The 19884-nt window shown below is 35.8% G+C and overlaps 1 protein-coding gene across 3 annotated transcripts in view; it reads right to left on the minus strand.

Annotated features, from left to right (window-relative positions):
• Glra3 (glycine receptor alpha 3) overlaps positions 1–19884 on the minus strand; it is a 146072-nt gene that overhangs the window by 84967 nt on the left and 41221 nt on the right. For all 3 annotated transcript variants that reach the window (XM_005075143.3, XM_040742269.1, XM_040742270.1), the window contains exons 2-3: positions 15885–16012; positions 3488–3555 (exon numbers count right to left, since the gene is read on the minus strand). In XM_005075143.3, coding sequence (XP_005075200.1) covers positions 3488–3555; positions 15885–16012 — 196 coding nt within the window. The remainder of the gene's footprint in view (positions 1–3487; positions 3556–15884; positions 16013–19884) is intronic.

Here is a 19884-nt window from a genome sequence, read left to right on the forward strand (position 1 = left end):
AAGGCAACTGTGAAGCCATCACAACAGAACCTGAGTTTTTTTTTACTTTGTAAAATGTATTTATTCTATGAATGTTGACAGAATATAATGTTTCAAGAGCCAATACCGATTTTTTGCCATATAGTAGAGAAATTTCCAGTTCTTTAACACATGTGTCAACTGTTTTCTTGGATACATAGTTAAGTCAATATAACCATTTGAGACATTGCTATAGATACATACCCAAAGGACTACTTCCATACCTATTAGTTAAATGTAAAACTTACCTTAGAAGTGTTTCATCTGTGCATGTAAGCCTTGTTTACTATTCGAACATTAATTCCAGGAATATACATCATTTGACTTAGTGGTCATAAGTTTTGCTTTGTAGAAACAACCATGAGAAGTTTCTATACCAAATTATAGGGCAGATGTCTATCCAATACTCAGCACTCCATTAAAACATGAATATTATACAATAATATACTTTTATCCAAAAAGGAAATATGAAATGTAAAAAATAGATTGTCTTCTACAGGAAAAGTAATGCTAAAGTCAGGTGAGATTAATACTGTCCATTGAAATGGGGATATTCAATAGTCAATAAGTTCCCTCCATCAGAGGGTGCTCAAATATTTGTGTAATAAGAACAACGAAGACAGTTCATAAGGTTGTTAACTAGATGTATATAGAATAATTATTAAGTCACATTTATATATGAATTTTCAGACACAAAGATATTAGTGAATAATTTTAAGCAATCTTACAATTTTTTAATTTAATGGATAATCTTAGTTGAATTAGATTATATGCAACAACAGAATTGAATAATGTGAATATATTTTAAAACATGGAGCTGGAAAGATTGGTTGGTGTATAAGGCAACTAGCTCTAACTCTGAAAGCCAATGTTCAATCCTCACAAGTCACATGGTGGAAGGAAGAAACCAACACTCACAACATGTCCTCCCACATCTACATGTGCAGGCAAATGCACCAGAGAATAAAAAATAAATAAAATGTAATAAAATATTAACATATTGTTAGCACAGTTAATTTAAAAATATGTTAACATATATAAGCATACAATTAGTTTAAACAAAGGCAGCCCATAAACAGTAAGTAGTATGTTATTTATTTGGAGAGTAATGTTGGTGGATATTATAAATAAAATATAACAATTTCATCAACTGGGAACAAAATAATTTATGATGCTTGTGATCAAAATAAACTAGCAAGTTCGGCTTTTCTCTATTCTTTTGAGAGATGTAAACCATATTTCAGCTGTAGTAGCTGTCAGTATGAAATTTTTAAAATGTCTAATCTGAGCATTTGGATGAGAACACATATTAATAATACGGAAGAATAAAAAAGAAAGAGGCCAATGCAAAGTATTTAATGAGCACTTAATCTCTGGGGTCTTTATTTATCTTTACTTATACTTGCTCCTGACTGTCAAAAAGTAAGAAATATTTGCTAAAATTGCCTATAGAGCTAACATTTACTAAGCAACATATAGGAATGCAAATTTTTGCTACGCTGCAAAAAGGATATAAAACTGATCCATGTTTGCTATGTCTGTATGTTTACAAAATTTACAATACAAAATATTAACAAATTTAGTCAGCACAGTCATATTGCAGCTATGATGGACAGTTTAGTGTGGTCTCGAGAATTACTTCATAAAACCCAGAATTCTCCAGGAACCTGAAAATCAGAGTTTCTCTATTTTATTCAACCACTGACACCTTACTTCACCAAGACAGCAAATTTTTCTAACTATTGTTATGGGAGGTGTTTTCTGGAAGCTATCTTGTACAGGAGAAATAAAAGGAAATGTACCGCCAGGATTTTAGGATTGCAGTTACAATGACAGAGTTGCTAAGGACATAAATTTAACTTAGGAATCACACAGAAAAAAAAAGCCAGCTGTAGTTTTCATTTGGTGATTTAGACAGAACATACACATATACAGGAAATGAAACAGATCTAGCTATCCAATAAGACTCTAGAATGTGCCAGTATGAAACAATTACAGCTACTCTAAAGATAGACTCTTGACAGAATCACACTGTGCTTATATAAGAAGTTGTAGTTTTCTTTGTTTGCAGTAATACAAATCATATACATTTATATGCTGTGTTAAAGATGTCTCTACAAATCTTTTTCATGTGTTGTTCAAACCCAATTGTTCTTCAGCAATGCTTTTCTTGAAGGGAACCATGGAAATTTTGTTTAATGATAAATATTGCAGCAATTTGAAGGAAATGGTACTTAAAAGTTCTTTCTGTTGAGATGAATTCTTTTCTGTATAATACCTAGTCAACCAACAGTGAAAATCATTTCCATATTAGCAATTTTTGTCATTATATTTCATAAGAAATTTCATTATTATATAAGTCTGAAATATGTAAATGACTGTAATTTTCTTATGACATACTTGGGAATACTATTTTTCAAGAATTTTATATGATAGTTTAATTAAGTCTACTTGGCATGTTAATGCAAATTAGCTTAGAAATACAGTATAATTATGGAATTTAAGAACTATCACACATTTGTCTTAAATGTTGACTGCTAGGCTATTTTACAGATACTCAGTGGTTCAATGACACAGTTTTGCCTTTCTATATGTTTAATATCTCAATTATTATGATAGATCAAATAAGAATATACAATATTTAATTTATATGAAATAACTCAAAACAAAGTTGGTCTATAATTATCAGCTTTCTTTTCTAGGGCCTTATTAACCCGATTTTATGTAGTTAGACATCAATGTGAAATGAATATACACCATAGTTATAGTTTGTGTGAATTCTTTTAGTTATGTGTTTGTTTTGATTTTGATCCTAAGGTCTGAACTTAAGTCTTCAGTACTATGAGAAGCACCTGCATGAAGCCACATGTTACCAGATCTCTGTTTTCCCTTCACATTTTTATTTGGATGTTGTCTAATTACATTTCTTAGGCTAGCTTGCAGCTCACTATGTAGCCCAAACATCATTTGAACCTGTGATCATCTTGCCTCAGACTCCTGAGTAGCTGGGATTAGGCTCCTGTGTCTCTAGGTCTAACGCTTATTATAAAACTGTATTATGTTTGGGAAAGTGCTTTATTCAGTTGAAAATTTCATAGGACAAATTAAAGTATGGTATAAGTAGACTGTAAGCACGGAGAATAATTAAATATCAAGATATTTACTAATATGTATATGGTAGCTATTGTTGAGTACTAGAAATAAATAATCTGGTAGGATTTTAATTTTAAGTGGAATTTTAACACAATAGTGTTGAATTAGAAAAATCCAATCTTGTTTTTAATGCTTTATTTTGATTCTTTAATATATAATTTCTACATAGACATTACCATCTACAGTTGATAGCAATTTAGTCATTCCACAATTTCATTTATTAAAATCTCATTATATAAAATTAAGTTGAAAATTCCCACTAATGTAATTAGAAATTAATCCAGTTTGAAACGTGTTATCAAGTGGACAGGCTTACCATAGTCGTTTCTGCAATGGAGCCAAAGCTGTTTATGAATATGTTGCATGTGACATTCACTGGAGGACCTGAAAAAGAGAAGAAAATTATGAAGGCTGATAGATGCTCATCTGAAATATTTTTGAGTTATTCTATGCTTTTCAATATTTACAAAAAAGAGTAGGGGTATTTCTTGTATGTTCATAGATATGCAGCCTAGCAGGCAGTTATTCTGCAAGTGTGGGTGAAAAAATCTCAAGGTTGGTGTGATGTCCTTTGAACAGTGACACTGTCTAAAATATAAAAATGTATCCTTGTGAGGTAGAGATTTAATTATGTTAAGGTCTATTTTCATGCTCCATGAAGACCAAATGGTGACAATTCTGGTTAATCTCAGGCTTTGTACGGGCAAGAAGAAAATGAGAAGGGAGAAGGGAGAACCCATTTCCTTCATCTCCAATTTGTAGCTGTTTGGGGACTGTCTGATGAATATAGTCTATGAGTCACTTTAGTGACATTCTCCTGGTCTTTTCTCCAGGATATTTTTCTGTCCTTGCATGTCTCCTAAAATGTTGTTGAAATAAGAAATATTAAGTAGGCCATGGTGGTATATAGCTAGACAATGTTTGGCAGTACACATCCAGCCCCATATACACATTCACCTCCAATCCACACTTTTTATTGCTTTTAGGTTTTATTATTTGTTGTTCAGTGAGTTACAGTGGCTTCTAGTCACTGAAATTTTATTCTGTGAACTTTGCGGTCAGAATGGTTGCACAGAGGTTTCTTGAGTTCCCTGAGCCTGAAATTCCAGTCAGGGAATTTCATTTTCTTTGAAGGCACGGCTTCTATGCTCAAGACGATATGACCCTCTGACTCTCTACCTTGCTTTTCTCTTCTTAGTACAGGGCACATGCTCAGTCAGAATGGATAGAGAGCACAACCAGGTTCTGACAGCTTCCACCGAACCAAGGCTTTCCTCAAACATGTTCTAAGACAAGTCAATTATCAAGTAACTTCTGTTGAGAAGCTCCAGACAGGCCACAGAATGACAATAATCTTGGGATGTACTGTCGAAAGAGCTCTAGGGTTGTCCATTCTCTTGGAAGCTGCTAAAATGGTGCTGCATTTCAGGCTACTATAAGCCTGGGCAATGGACCAAATCTGAGTGCCTTTTGATGTTAAAGAATCCATCAGTTTTTCTTGAATAAACACGTCCCAGAATGTTACAAGTTTGAGCTTTATTTTTAGGATTCTGAAGACTAATTTTGATGATTCTGCCAATGTTCCATTGAGAAAGGAGACTCCCCACTCTACTATCCTTCACTACTGTCTGAATTTCTGATTGCAGGCACCATAAATTCAAGAAATCTTGTTTTCGTTATTTCCATTTACTCACTACCTCATTAAATATCTAAAACCTGTGAACAGCAAATGGAAGATTCACAGAGATACACTAATGATAACTGAGCTGGGAGATCTGGGATCAATTAACTCTTGAGTGCTTCTTGCCAAGTATAGAATATTACTTACTCCAAAATAATCGAGGCCTGAAAAATGTTCTACCATTTGTACATTAGGATATCAAAAGTAACAAATGCCACAGGGGACAATTTAGGTGCTATATGTAGCATGGTAAGATCCAATTTTAAAAACTATGTTTTTATAACAGTGTGATCTTTTCCCTAATATTCTTTAGATGATATTCTATAAACACTCAAGTTCTGTAATTAGTCTGATAGTTATATAAATGAAGCGTTTTTTTGTACAGGTTAAATTTCTCTGCTTTAAAATTTATCTAAATTAATCATAGAAGGAAAATATACAAACTAACATATGAGAATAACTCATTTTGTTTCCTTAGCTAATACATAAGAGTAAATTTATTTTGAAGGGTTACTATAAGCTCATCTGTACCTTCCTCTTTTTAGAAAAAAATTAACTGCTTTTACAGATTTTTTGAAAGCTTGGGGAATGGGCTCTGTGAGTAAAGGCTTGTGCTGTGCAAAGATGAGGATCTGAGTTCCAGTCCTAAGTACCTAAAGAAAAACATCTAGACATTCATGTGTGTGCCTGGAGTCCCAGCATTGATAGGTGGAAACCCGTGGGTTTTAGGAGCTCTGTGGTCATGTCAGCCTAGACAGCAAACTGTCAGTTCAGCAAGGGAGAGGGACTTTTTTCTCAAGTAAATAAGATGATTATTACATTTGAACAAATGTCATACAGACCTACATACTCACATGCATAGAACACACACACACGCACACACGCACACATGCACACACACACACACACATACATGTGCACACACACAAAAACAACAACAAAAGACAGAGATTGTTTGTGTATTCACCTAAGAGACTTAATGGTATAAGTATATATGTTCTGATGCTCACACAATGCTAAGGACTGAATCTCGTTTGTTTTTTGTATAAATTTTATTTAAATAAGAAACAATCTTATTTTACATACCAGTCCCACTTCCCTCTCCCTTCCATCCTCCCATGCCCCACACTGACCTCTCCCATCCCATCCTCCATCCACTCCTCAGAGAGGGTGAGGCTGTCCATGAGGGACCATCAGTATCTGTTAAGGACTGAATCTTTTCTTCATATTTCTCTCCATACTCCAAGCATAGAAGTATCTTTAATATCCTATTACCTGTACAGAGTTAAATTTTAATTTTTTTTGTAATATTCATTTTCTAACACCATTGTAGCAATGCAAATATACTTCAAGTGTATTATTAATTCATACGCAAGTTCTGAATGTGGCATTACCATCCCTAATTGATCAGGGGTTTGAATATAAAGGTTTATGTGTGAAATAAGGAAACAAATTTGTACCTACAGAATAGCAATTTTCAAAGGAAAATTAGGTCATTTAGATTTTTACAAACTGTTGGGGAAACACACTAAGTCAGAAAATACCTTTAATTTCATTTCATTTCTTACAAATCCTTTTTTCTGAAGTTGATAATAGTATTATATATTCCTCATAGCTTCCTCCCATGTGTGTTATTCCTGACCACAAGGCCTGAAATACATAAATTATCTATCTATGCATGAAACCCTTCAGATATTATAGTGGATTCATTTTTCTTGGGCCTATCAAGAATATTTTTCTCTATAGCAAAATAGTCAACCTGTTTAGAGTGTACAAGTTGCCAACAGTGCCCTGGGAAATGTTCCCGCTGCTTTGTTTTGTGGGATGCTCTTTCATGATGCCCATTTCTTCTTTGTAGGTTCATGTCTTCATTTTAATTGAAGATGTCTTCTGTTAATTTTTGAGAAAGTACATATGGCCATAACAGTTTAGAACTTCCTTACCTACAGATGCATTTTCATAGGTTTTCTTATAAAAATTTAAGCTAGGAATAATGTTTTGCTTCGAAGTTTTGATGTTATGCCTCCATTTTCCAGCATTGCCATAGAAAATTACAAAATGGTGATTTGTGATCCTATATATGACTTACGTTTCTTTCTAAAATTGTGTCAGCTAGGAATCATAATGCCATATTCAGAACTTGTGGAAAATTAAAGATAAACTTGGAGAATATTTACATTGCCATAATAATTTTAGAAAGTGACATAAATATGAAATTCTAACTATGTCTGTGTAACAGAATTTAAAAAATAGTTTTGCATTTGGGATATGGATGGATATATAAAAAAGACTCAATCTGTATCTTCTGGGTGGGGATAAAAGCATATGCCTACAACACTAAATTGCTTATTTATAAGACCCAAACCAATTTGAATGCTGAGCTTTAGAGCCTAGTTATATTGGACACATTTACACAACACTCTCATTCCTATGGCTCAGGGAGGGTGCAAAGAAGAGGTGGAAAGATTGTAGAAGCTGGAGGAGCAGGGAGTTGCTGAGAGATTGTGTCTGCTAATAATATCAGAAGCAGCACACATAAGGTCTCACCAGTACGACTCTCCAAATGTGATCAGAATAAAGAAGCATTGACAGAATCCCCAGCATGGACAGGGGATAATGCCATGAGACCTCAAACCTACACACACAGAAGTCTAAACAAGTGTGTAAAGCTGAGAGTGGGAGAGGTACTCATCTCCAGGGAGGAGAACAGTGCTAAGTGGTCAGCCCGGAAAGCATACATATAAGTAATATTATATGGTTCAACAGGTTACATTTAGGAACATACATGTACATTTACATACAATCTCAAACGTAAAATTGAAAAAAGAAAAATCAAACAAATGAACGCAATAATAACTTATTGAGATAACTTGCGGTAAATGCCCAAAGAATTTGGTGGTAAGAGAAAATGGAATTTGCTCTACCGTTTCTTTGTATTTCATCAAAAGGAAAGTGTGATGTCACAATTAAGTATCAGAGATAAGCTTTTCCTTCACTCTGCCTAAGTCTAAAGTGACATATTCTGAAAGTACTCACAGGGGGTTGGTATCATTCGAAACTTAAAGGAACCTTTCACACTTTCAGGCTCCAACTCTGTGATTCCATTAACAGTAAACACTGCTGTTTTCTCTTGCAAGTCTCAGGATCAAACTTTAGTTTCAGATTAATTATATTATACCTTCTTGATTTTCCTTTAGAAAAGAAAACCGCAAATTTGCTAGTGTTGCTTTAATTCACTTTCAAATAAAATGCAGATAAAGATGCAAAATAAGATGCATACACATGTACTCTGGGAAGACAGCTTGAAGAGCTGTAACAGGACTACCAGTCCCATTCATTTGTTGAAAATGAGATAAAGAAAACAGAAGGGGGCGACTTGCCTTCCTTGTTTTATCAGAAAGGGCCTTTGCTGTAAAATTTTGATTTTTACTAGGCATTGAGTAAAAGGTGAGGTATTCTCTGATTATTTTTAGTACCATTTTTGGATGATTTTTATTCATAAAGGTATGAATGGTAGTAGAGAAAAAAATCAGGGCAAAATAATAACTTCTACTTTAATAAATTTTTTGAGAACCAGTGTTTCAGGGCATTTGTTCATTATCCCATGAAAGTTCAGAAAGGGCTTTGCTAAATACCATATTACGAGGAGAAACCAATGAAATTGTTAATTTTTGTGCATAAAATATGGTGATGCCATCCTCTGTTGAACAGAGGTTTGAATATAAATGTCAAAGAATGTCACAAGGAAACTAACCTGTTTCTACAAAAGAGCAAGGACAAAAAGAAGGATAGCTGTTATAACTGTACAAATGGCAGCTCATGGCGCTCTAACATGTCACCAACAAGATGCAGAAAGCTGTTTCCAAAAGTAAACAGTCATTCAAATTTAATTTGTAAGTAAAGGAACTGTCAGTGGTCTCAGCGCTAAGCTTTATACTCTGTCATGTCAGATATATTTTTTGCCTGTATGTAATGCACACAAGTACTATTTGGTATTCAGCCAACTACTTATTATTTTGTGCATTCTTTCCCACAGAAGAAAGGACACATGAATTCAGGCATCAAATACTAATTACATTTTCAAAAATACAGCATATACTAATTCGAAAGACATGCTCATATGTAAATTATATTGATAAATCATTTGAAATATTAAAGTAAATATCAATTTGGTTATAAAGGTCAGTGTTTTAGATCAAGGACTCTTTTGATATCAAAGTATTTATATGTACTTTATAGTCATCTTGGGGTCTTTACAGATTTTTGATAATGTAAGAGTTTGTTGATTAAATTTTGTCATCTTGACACAAGCTAGAGGCACCTTGGAAGAGAAAACCTCAATTGAGGGATTGCCTCCATCAGATTGACCTGTGGTGAGCCTTTGGGACATTTCTTGATTAATGACTGATATGGGAGGACCAATTATAGATGATTCTAGGCTATATAATAAAGCAAACTGAGCAGGCTAGTAAACATCATTCCTGAATGCTCTCTGCTTTGGTTCCAGTCTCCAACTTCCTGCCTTGGTTTCCCTTTATTTTGGACTGTGACCTATATGCCAATGAGCTCTTTTATTCCCAAGTTGTTTTACTTCTTAGCATTTAATCAAAACTGTCAAAAATAAGTAAAGTAATAAGGTAGACTTGAACCATTTAGGAATCCTTAATTTTACTTATGGATAAAGCTTTGGGGGGTAGCATATAGGGGATTTTTGTAATGGTGTTAGAATAATATGGAATGGACCCCACTGAGGATGGTGAGCATGGAGACCGAATCAAAGAATGAGATGAATATAGCAGGTCACGCTTTCAAGAAACTGTGATCTACCCATAAGGCTGGTACAGGTCAGGTAAGTTAGCAATTACAGAGCATCCTTTTATCTTAAATGTTGCTATATCTATTGAAAACTTTTATGCAGTAGGAAACTCAGAGAAGATTGTAAATCTACTTGCTATCACAGACAGCACCTGTTTAACATCCTTGGCCAATCTGTTACTTCTCCGTGCCAAAGCAAAAGCTGTTATATCCATCCAATACACCACTATGTTTAGCAACAGAGCAAATAACTGCTACAGCACCCATATGGCAAACTGTGCTTCTAAATTGTTCATTACAGTCGACATCCTTGGCCTGAAAGGCAAATGACAGTAGTTGCAGATGTTTTCTGGGCAATTTTTCTTTTAAATATCCCTTAAAGACATAGGACATGGCTTTTAAGTTTAGAGATGAAGGAAAGGCAGAATATCAAAGTGCAATTCAGACACTTGCTAATGATGTTATTTTTAATCACACTGGAGAAAGCGTTCATTAGGCCAATGTAGAGCAAACAATCAAACAACTCAAATGTTCATAAGAATGACTCTAAGGAATTTTTACCAGAATTCTGTACTAAAGCTTTAACATTCTTAAAGACAGTATAATTGAAGATGAAAAATAACCCAACCCAGAGATTTGTTTTTATTTTAGTTAAATGCATATACATGTCACTTGGGAGAACTGTCCTGTTTTTTTAATGAGCAAAATATTCTTGATGACTGCAAATAAAGATTTATAGTTTGTACTTTATGAATAAAAATAGAATTCCATTTAAAATGTTGCTTCACAGAAATGCGGTTCTATTTTTTTTGAGGTGACCATTGCAAGATAGGTTTCTGTGCCAGGGGTACCTAGAGTTTTGGTAACCTTCTGAAGGAGAGAAACACTTCTTTAAAGAAAGACTACAAGACACACATGTTAGGTAGAGATTAAGTGAGAAGCGTGTTATCACAATGAGAAAACTGGTAAGGCATGTAAGACCCAGAAAAGGATAGAGAGTGTGTGCTTGTGTGCTCTTAGCATGTAGAGATGGAATGTGAATGACCCTCTTGTCTTAATGATACAACCAAGCAGGATTTCACAGTGTAACCAAAATAGAGGACAAATGAAACAATGCAACATCAAAGATTCATTTCATTTTGATTAAACAAATAATTATATGGAGGGTAATGGGAGTCATGTTTCTGCTCTCAGATGAGAAAGTTAAATATGAAAAATGAGAAACTAGTATAAACTAGTATAAACTTACATTTACTAGTATTGTAAATATCAATGTGAAATTATGGCCTTCAGTGATGACATATAAGGATGTAAATACAGACATCTGTACAAATGTGTTTATGCAATGTTTGTATATGTGTGCCTAGATATATCTCCTATATGTAGGTGTATTTTAATGGATACGACATAAGTATTACACGTGAAAGTTACCAGTAATGATAAATACCAACATGACTTATGTTTGATAAGATGCAACCTATAATATTACAGCCAATATGCACTATAAAAACAGTTGAGGAAATACTTGACAAATGCAAGGTAGTTTAAGTACTGAAAAATATTTTAATGCCAAGATCAATCTTGGTGTCTGTTTGCTTTCTAATAAGGGAGAAAGAAGGGGTATGGATTTGGGTAGGTGAGAAGATTGAAAGGGTATGGGAGCAGTTAGGAGAGAGAAACTAATTAGAATATAGTTTATGAAAATTACATCTTCAAGTTTTAAAATGAAGAGATGTCACAGACTGAAGGAGACAGTGATTATAACTGACAGTGGATAACATTGTTAGGGAGTCATTATTATTTAAATTACATGAAATATGATTAAGAATTTAGAAGTTAGATGGAAATGATATCTTCATGTATGTTGCTAGTTTTAGTGGTTGTCAAAGTTAATGGTCTTGCTTCTAGCACAATTTCAGACCACCAACTTACATTGAAATAGTTTAATTTTAAAAGCTGGGGGTTTCACTGTTCTTGTTATTTTGCTAGTTTGAGGATGTTTTGAAATTAAAGTAACATAAAATAGTAATTTAAAGGTAAGTCAACAGACTGCGGGGAGCCAACCCCGATTAATATATCTAGATCACAGCTCCTCCATCTATGGCTCAGAGAATATCTTACAAGAGTGGATGAAAAGACTGTAAGACCCAGAGGATCAACAAGTCATCTGTAAACAGTATTTCCTAGGATATCAATGGATATGATAGCATGAAAGAGAATTTTTTGTGTCCTCATCCCTACACAAAGATCTAGAGGAAATGAATGACTGCAGGGAGGATAATTAGCTTTCTCTGTGATGAACATGCCTTTTGGCTGTCAAATGCAGAGTGGTAAGCCCTGGAACCTGATATATACAATCAACAATAACAGACTGTGTTCATATATTTGTGCATTTGCACATATATGCATGCAACAAAAGCAATTTAAATATATGTGTATTTGTACATATCTACATATAGCACAGTAATGAAAGAAAAAGAGGCTATCAAGTTGAGATTGGGAGGCTTAGGAATGATTACAGGGAAGGTAACTGCGAGGGGCTGGAAGGATGAAAGGTAATAGGAAAGTGATGTAATTCTATTTCAATGAAAACATTTTTAGATTTTTGGCTGTGAGCCTAGCCTTTAACAGCTGAGCCATCTCTCAGTGTCAGCACTCGGGAGGCAGAGGCAGACTGATCTCTGTGAGTTGGAAGCCAACTTGGTCTACAGAGAGAGTTCCAGGACAGGCTCCAAAGCAATACAGAGAAACCCTGTCTTAAGTCAAACAAAAACCAAACAAAACAAAACATATTTAACAGTAAAAACAGAAGAAAAGTAAAATATACTTTGAACATGTAGACATTTATTATTTTAGAAAAGCATCTACCTCAACCCTGTCACAATGATCTTCCAATACATAGACATGCAAATAGAAAACAGTTTCCCCAAAGTAGGAAGAAAAATAGTGTCTTGGTGCATAGAAATGGTTAAAATAAGAAAGTAAAATCCTTAAAATATTCATCATATATATATATGTATATATATATTGTGTGTGTGTTTGTGTGTGTGTAGGAACAATGCACTGTTATCCTGCAGATAGCATATATAATATTATCTATATATATTTACACACATATAAATATGTAAACATTTAATTTTTGTATATGTGAATATGTAAATGTGGTGGTCAGATAGTCACTAGCAGTGTTAATTGATTTGTAATATGTTCAGAAGTGTATTAATATAGAGAAATATTGCAAGTAGAAAGAAATCACAACGATACTATGAAAATAATGTTATTTCTATCCATAAAAAGAGTGAACACTGGCACTAGAGTAACAGAGCGAAAACAAATAAATATTTGTGAGGATTTGAGAATTGAGTGATAATTAACATAATACTCTCTGCTGAAGTCCAATTTCTATTAAAGTTCATGAAAGGCCAATGGAAGGAACCAAGATTAGTAACAACTAAGAGAAGTGAATCCCAAAAGTGACTGCTAGAATAGTTTAGTTAACTACAGTGTTGTTATATAATATGATCAAATTTTTATTTGCTGTTCAATTGTCCTATTAAGATTTCTTCAAGTTTCAAATGATACCAGAAAATTTTTACTCCAATAAAGCCCTGAAAACAGCTTTCTTTCTGTCTAGAGAAGAAGAAATTGCCAAACAAAAGTGAGAATTAATGTACCAAAGAAAATGGGGGGACGTTCATAATTAGTTTAATGGCATAAAAAGTAAAAGGCTCTTAAAGATAATTGTCAGATGAGATAAAGAATGAGAATACAAGTGAATGGAGCAGGACTGAGTAAAAGGACATCAGAAACTTCCTTCTTCCTCATTTCCTGTGTAACAGGCCTGTTATTGGCTTCCAGAGCTTTTGAAACATTGTAAATAACTTTGGTGACAATTGGAACAGACATGATACTTTTCCATGCTTCAAGAGTAAAGTCTTCTTTCCTAGCCAGTAAGCATAGTGTATTAGGAGCATTCATTGTAATGTGGAAGAGTAAAGAAACCATGTAGAATGGCTTTTCTAGGTTTTATTTTGCTCCCAGTTTTAGGGTATACACTTCATCATGACAAGAAAAACAAGATGGCTGAGACCAGTTTGCTCTGGGTGGCAGAAATAAGGTATGGCTTCCTCAGAAGTCTACAGAGCAGCAGAGAGCTCAGTCCAGGCTAAATTGTTCAATTCTAGCAACCATCCTTCGAGCTAGACGTTACCAGTTAGAAGTTATATCACACCCCATGAGACCAACTGCTCAACACCTGTGTTTGTAAGGAACGTTCACAGCCAAACCGTTGCATGACAAAACTCAACACTCGACACCAAGCAAAGGTCGGACTCAGAAAGCCTTTCCTTTCCAATTTCATTCTCTAGAGAAAATATGTTTAAAATGACAGAGTGAAAGAGAAAGAGAAAATGGTTAGGAGGAAAATACAAAAGATGCAATAATGCCCACACAAATCAACTCGATGTTCTGAACTAAATTGCACTCTCTCACTCAGAAGAAACTTGGTGCAGTTTGATATGAATAAGCAATATTATTAAGTATGACTTTGACTATGCAATCTTAAATTTAGAGGTAGAATTTTAGTGCAGTGTAACTATGCTTATGATGTAGAAATGGTACCATGCTTTTATGAATGTGTATAGCCTGTAAAATCTTTTCAACATAAAGACTTGCTCTGGGCAAGATAGGGGTGCTAGTTCATTGATTATGACAAAGTAAATATGTTAATAGAAGATGTGAATAGTGAACAAACAATCAGGATGGAAGTATATGCATTTTATAATTAGTACTTTCTAAAATATAAATTGCTCTAGCAAGTGCCTATTAATTTTACAATGAAGATTTTCAGACAAATCAGAGCTCAAAAACTATGTCAGTTTAATTCCCATATTGTCAATAAAAAAGGTATTTATTATTTTTTTCTGGTTGCTTCTCATTTATAGAGACATAGATATAAAACCTAAACTCTGGATGTTGGGCTTTTGTTCCAGACGATGAAATAACAGGTAGTAATTTATACATACATACATGTGCATGCACGCACGCACACACACAGAGTTGATGTGTGATATAATTTGATATATGAAATAAAACTATTTAGAACCCATGCATGGTGATGTACACCTATAATACTACATTATGGAGACTGATGCAGGAGAATGACCATGAGCTTGATGCTTGATTTTAGCTTGGGCTCCATAGACTGCACAGCAAGATCTTGCCTTAGAAAAATCAAAACCAAACCAATAAATATTAAGGAAAGAATAGTACTGTTTGTTCAAAGCAGGCACATTATGCTATCTCTGAAAATGAAAACCAGGCTTTTCTGATGCAGGTACAACTCTTATTAACACAGTATATCTCAAACACTATTGGAAATAAGCATTGTAGTGTCTGGTGGAAGCGATTTGTTATATCTTTTTTGTGTGTGTGTGTGTATTTTTTTATTTTAATTTTAAATAGCTTGTTTTACATGTCAATCCCAGTTCCCTCTCCCTCCCCTCCTCCCGCACTCCCCTTCCACCCTCCCTCCCACCCTATTGCCAAATCCTTCCACATAGGGGATGTCTAGAGTCTATCATTTTACTCTTGGTAGGGTCAAGGTACTCCCCTAAGAGTCCAGGCTGAGAGAGCATCTCTCTTTGTGCTATAGGCACATGAAGACAGATTGTATACCAGGGATAGACACTGATCCACAGCTCAGGGCCCCATAGGTTGTCCAGGCCTTCTCACTGACACTCACATTTGGGGGGTCTGGATCAGTCCCATGCTGGCCTCCCCACTGTCGGTCTGGGGTCCAAGAGCACTCCCCTGTTCAGATCAGCTGTCTCTGTTGGTTTTGCCAGCCCATTCTTTGCCAATTTGCTCATCATTCCTCTCTCTCTGTCACTGGGTTCCTTGGGTTCAGTTCAGTGCTTAGCTGTGTGTTTGCCTCTGCTTCCATCAGTCCCAGGATGAAGGCTCCCGGATAGTTATAGACATCAAGTTCATTATCAGGAATGGGCATTCGAGGTGGTCCCTCCACTATTGCTTAGCTTGCCAATTGATGTTATACCTTTAGATCACTCGAGGTCACTCTGGTGCCTGATCTGTCTTCGATCCTATGATTCCCTCTTCCCCCTATTCTACCCCCACCCCCTCAACTTCCTGTGGAAGCAATTTGAAATATTAACTTCTTTAAGCACACCGCACAGTAAGAAGTAAGCACAATAGCTACCTTTGAAGTTAGGCCTGATTCTTGCATCATACCCAGATGTCCTCCCCATTAGTTTGTCCAGAAAATCAGAAGGTGACATTGGAGCACTTCGAGATCTTGCACTGTTTGTTTCCTTAGTGGCGACCAAACTGCAAATGAAAGAAACATGAGAGACTTTACAAACAGAAATCAAACGTTGCTTCCTATAAAAAGCAAAATGTGAATTAAGAGTATCTTAGGCAACAACACGAAAAGAAATTTAAATATCGCACAGTGAACACTATGAGAGAAATGTTTATGGATTTATGATCAATGCTTATCAATAACATTTCACAGGTATTTCTTCATTTGTTAGAGGTGGCATTATGTTGTCTTGTACATGGAAACAAACTCTGTTTACAAATTTTTAAGCTTTCAGAATCTATTTACTCAGACCTGATGTCAGATTGCCATTTGGGCTAAAAGTATACTTAGTGTTTGAGGTATAAAAGTACGAAAGTGTAGCTGTAATGTATAATTTAATTGCTTCTATTGAGACAACAACTCCTACCTTTTAGGCTTTGTGCATTTTTCCTCAGCAGTAACAAAATGACTATAAAATATATAAATAGCAATATTCTTGATTCATTTAGAATGTTTCCTCTATCAATAACAAATCGTTGAATTCATTTATTTGCACTTGCATGTTGTTTATTTGTTGTATACAGTTTGTTAAGGTTCCCCACACACATTCATACACTATCAATGCCTGTGGCCATAAGAGTGGGAGAGCTGCCCCTCATCCCCAACAGTTGCAATACTCAGGAGAATAGACCCTGAACCTCACCTGGGCAAAGCAATAGTGCCTACCCTATTGGTTGTGGTGTGGACAAGTCAGACAAGTTGTGTGGGTGGGGGAGAGATAACCCCCCTTATCCCCTCATTGCCTCACCCCCTACCCCTTACTGCCTGCAGCAGAGGAATGAGACTACCTTCTCCCTTGCCAGCTTCAGCACTAAGGGCAGCGGTCCTGAACCTCAGCCTAGGCAGCACAGAACAACAGAGGTGGACCAGTTTTCAGAGGTGTGGGTGACCCAGCACCAATGTTATGAGCAAGGGAGCACGGTCCTCATTACTCATGGGCATAGGAGAGATGCCTTTCCCCCATCAATGCCTGAGACAGATGGAGGACCTGACCCTGGCATCAGAAGAGATGGAGGGCTGACCCTGGCCTTGCAGCACTCAGGAGAGTGGCCCATACTCCTCACCTGGGAAGCTCGGCAGAGCCGGTCCTGATGGTGGAGGTAGGGGAGAGCCAAACCTGAGGGCATGTGAGCAGAAGAACTGACACCACCCCTCTTTCATTGCTGCAAGTGTGAATTTACCAGGGCAATACTGGAGACCTCACCCTGGTGGTGAGGACAGGGGAGAACATGTGGGCTGACCAACCTTGCAGCTGCCCAGGCCCAGAACCGTGGTTTCGATGTGACCTGCCCCAATATCCACCCCAACTATGATCTTTTGGATTCATGTGAAGAGGCCTGATTCATAGAACCAAAGATATAGGATCACTAGAACACAGGGCAACATTAGGATATCCAAGAAGAGTCTCAGAGAGTACTGAGCATCCACAGTGTAGTAGAAACCAAAGACCTCGAACCAGACCAATGACTCTTTGCTCCAAACATTTTCAAGTAAAGATATACGGACAAAAGGGTTTACTGTGTGGAACGCTGTATCACAAGACAGCTTAAGACAGCTTCCATGATGAGATTTTTAATTTTTTTCCTTTTTTTCTCTTATTGGGGGCGGGCTTGCAGGGGCAGAAGGTGGATGCAATGGGATCAGGATACATGGTGTGCAAGACATGCTGGATGAATAAAAAGAGGGGAGGAAACAGATCTATAATATGGGTGTCAATGTAGAAAAACCTACCATATATTTGGTCTGGGAAACTAGCTGTTAAATGGATAGAACCTGTGTTGAGAAAAGCTGAACTGTATTTTGTAAGGCTAAGTCTCTTGAACTAAATCCATAATACCTACATTAATCATCATTTGACAGCATAGGTATTTAAAATGGAAGTGGTGTCTATAAATTCTTAGGCTAAGTCACCAAATGTTGGTGGAGATCTGTGTGTGTGAGTCAGACAGAGTTGAGGAGGTCTTCTGTGGTCTTTCCTGAACACTTACATGCTTGAGGTTATTTGCTGATAGGACTGCCATAGAGTACTACTAACAGTGGGGTTTAAAAACAGCAATTAGTTTTCCTATTTTTCTAAAGAATAGAACTCTGTGTGGGCTGCTCTTTTGGTTTCTTCTTTTATTAACTTGACATAAAACTAGACATATCTGGGAAGATAGAATCTTTGAAAATGCCTCCATATGACTGGCCTATAGGTGAGTCTGGAGGTATCTTCTTGCTGCAGAAGCAATCCAGGGAGCACAAGGCAGTAAAGAACACTCCTCCTTGGCCTTTGCATCAGGTACTGCCTCTCTTCCTGTCTTGAGATCCTGGTATGCCTTTCCTGGATGATGGACTGTAAGCTAGGAGTTGAAAGAATCCTTTTTCTGCCCATTGCTTTTGGTTATGGCGCTTTATCACAACAATAAACAATTAATTAAAATAATTTCAAGATCAAGGAACCACCAATGTTGGATTTCTAAAAGGCCTCCTCCCTCTTCTTAAACACGGCAACTTCTCACAGTCTCTTCACAGGGTCTGTGTGTGCTTTTCTTCTTGGCTTCTTAAAAATAATCAGTTATTGTATAAGTCACTTCCAATATGACTTCAGTTTACCCTAATTCTTGCATTTCCAAGTTATGTTTTGAGATAATAGGGTTTATGGAATCAATATGAATTTTGGAATGACACAATTTAGTCCACACTGCATTATGTACTCACTACCCCATACATGCATGAGACCATCTAGATATTTAGGAGCATATGAAACTTTCCAAACCCCTATGCAATACAAATCCATTGATTTCCCTTCTTAAGAATGAATATGAGTCTATTATTTGTTCTCGCTGTAATATATTGCCTCAGGTACTTGTCAAACTAAAAAAAAGATATCTATAAATACTTTTGATAAATGTCTTCAGGAAAAAAGAATTTTGCAGTGGGTGAGTTACAAGTTACATTTAATAAAAGGTTCTGTGCCAAAGCATTTTCACAGAGAACTTTCAAATGTGAAAAATAACAGCAGCTCTCTGAGAATGAGGCACTGAATGTTGCATCTCTATTCTACCCCTTGTGATTGACTGTTCTTGCTTCATAGTGTTCCCACAGCACTCAAGAAGTTGTACTAGGAATCCAGAAAGCTATAATTCCAAATGTTTCATTAGATATTTTTAGTAATTAAGCTACTTCCTAGATTGCTGCAAACCTCTGATTAACTGCCATAGTTTTGAAAATGGTGGATTCCAGTTTTCTCAGTGTTTCCAGGGAAAAGAGTTGATAGAGGTCCATATGACCCTGAAGCCCACCCCTGCATTCCCAAGCATACCTTTTAGACCTCTTGCCATATTGGCCTTATGGTTTGGTTTATTTTTTTCCTGTAAAGATCCAACCACTTATGTCTCTACCTTAGAGTTCCCTTCTATTCTGGATAACTTTATTTCTTTTATTTAGAACCTCAGATAATTCCTTAATGCTATTTTAGGCTATAGAGACACTAATAACTAACATCAAAATTTGATATTAAAAAAAGGGCATTGGTACTGATTTTGAGTTTTCAAATTGAGAAGTCAAAACATACTAATTAACTGCATATTTGTAAGTAGTTGATTGATATTCTAGTGGCAGAACTAAAATCAATAAATATATCATCTATCTATCTAACATCTATCTAGTTAGCAATCATGTATCTTCATTTTCTCCAACTATCATCTCTACCTACACAAGCAAAGTTAGCAATCATCTATCATCTTTTTCTCCAAATGTCATCTATACCTACACAAGCAATGGGTATCTCTATAAGAAAATGAGAAGAGGTTATTTATATAGAAAATACTAGATGTTAATATTTGGGTGTTTGAAA

This window comes from Mesocricetus auratus, unplaced genomic scaffold (assembly GCF_017639785.1).
Source record: "Mesocricetus auratus isolate SY011 unplaced genomic scaffold, BCM_Maur_2.0 Super-Scaffold_6731, whole genome shotgun sequence".
NCBI classification, from domain to species: Eukaryota; Metazoa; Chordata; class Mammalia; order Rodentia; family Cricetidae; genus Mesocricetus; species Mesocricetus auratus.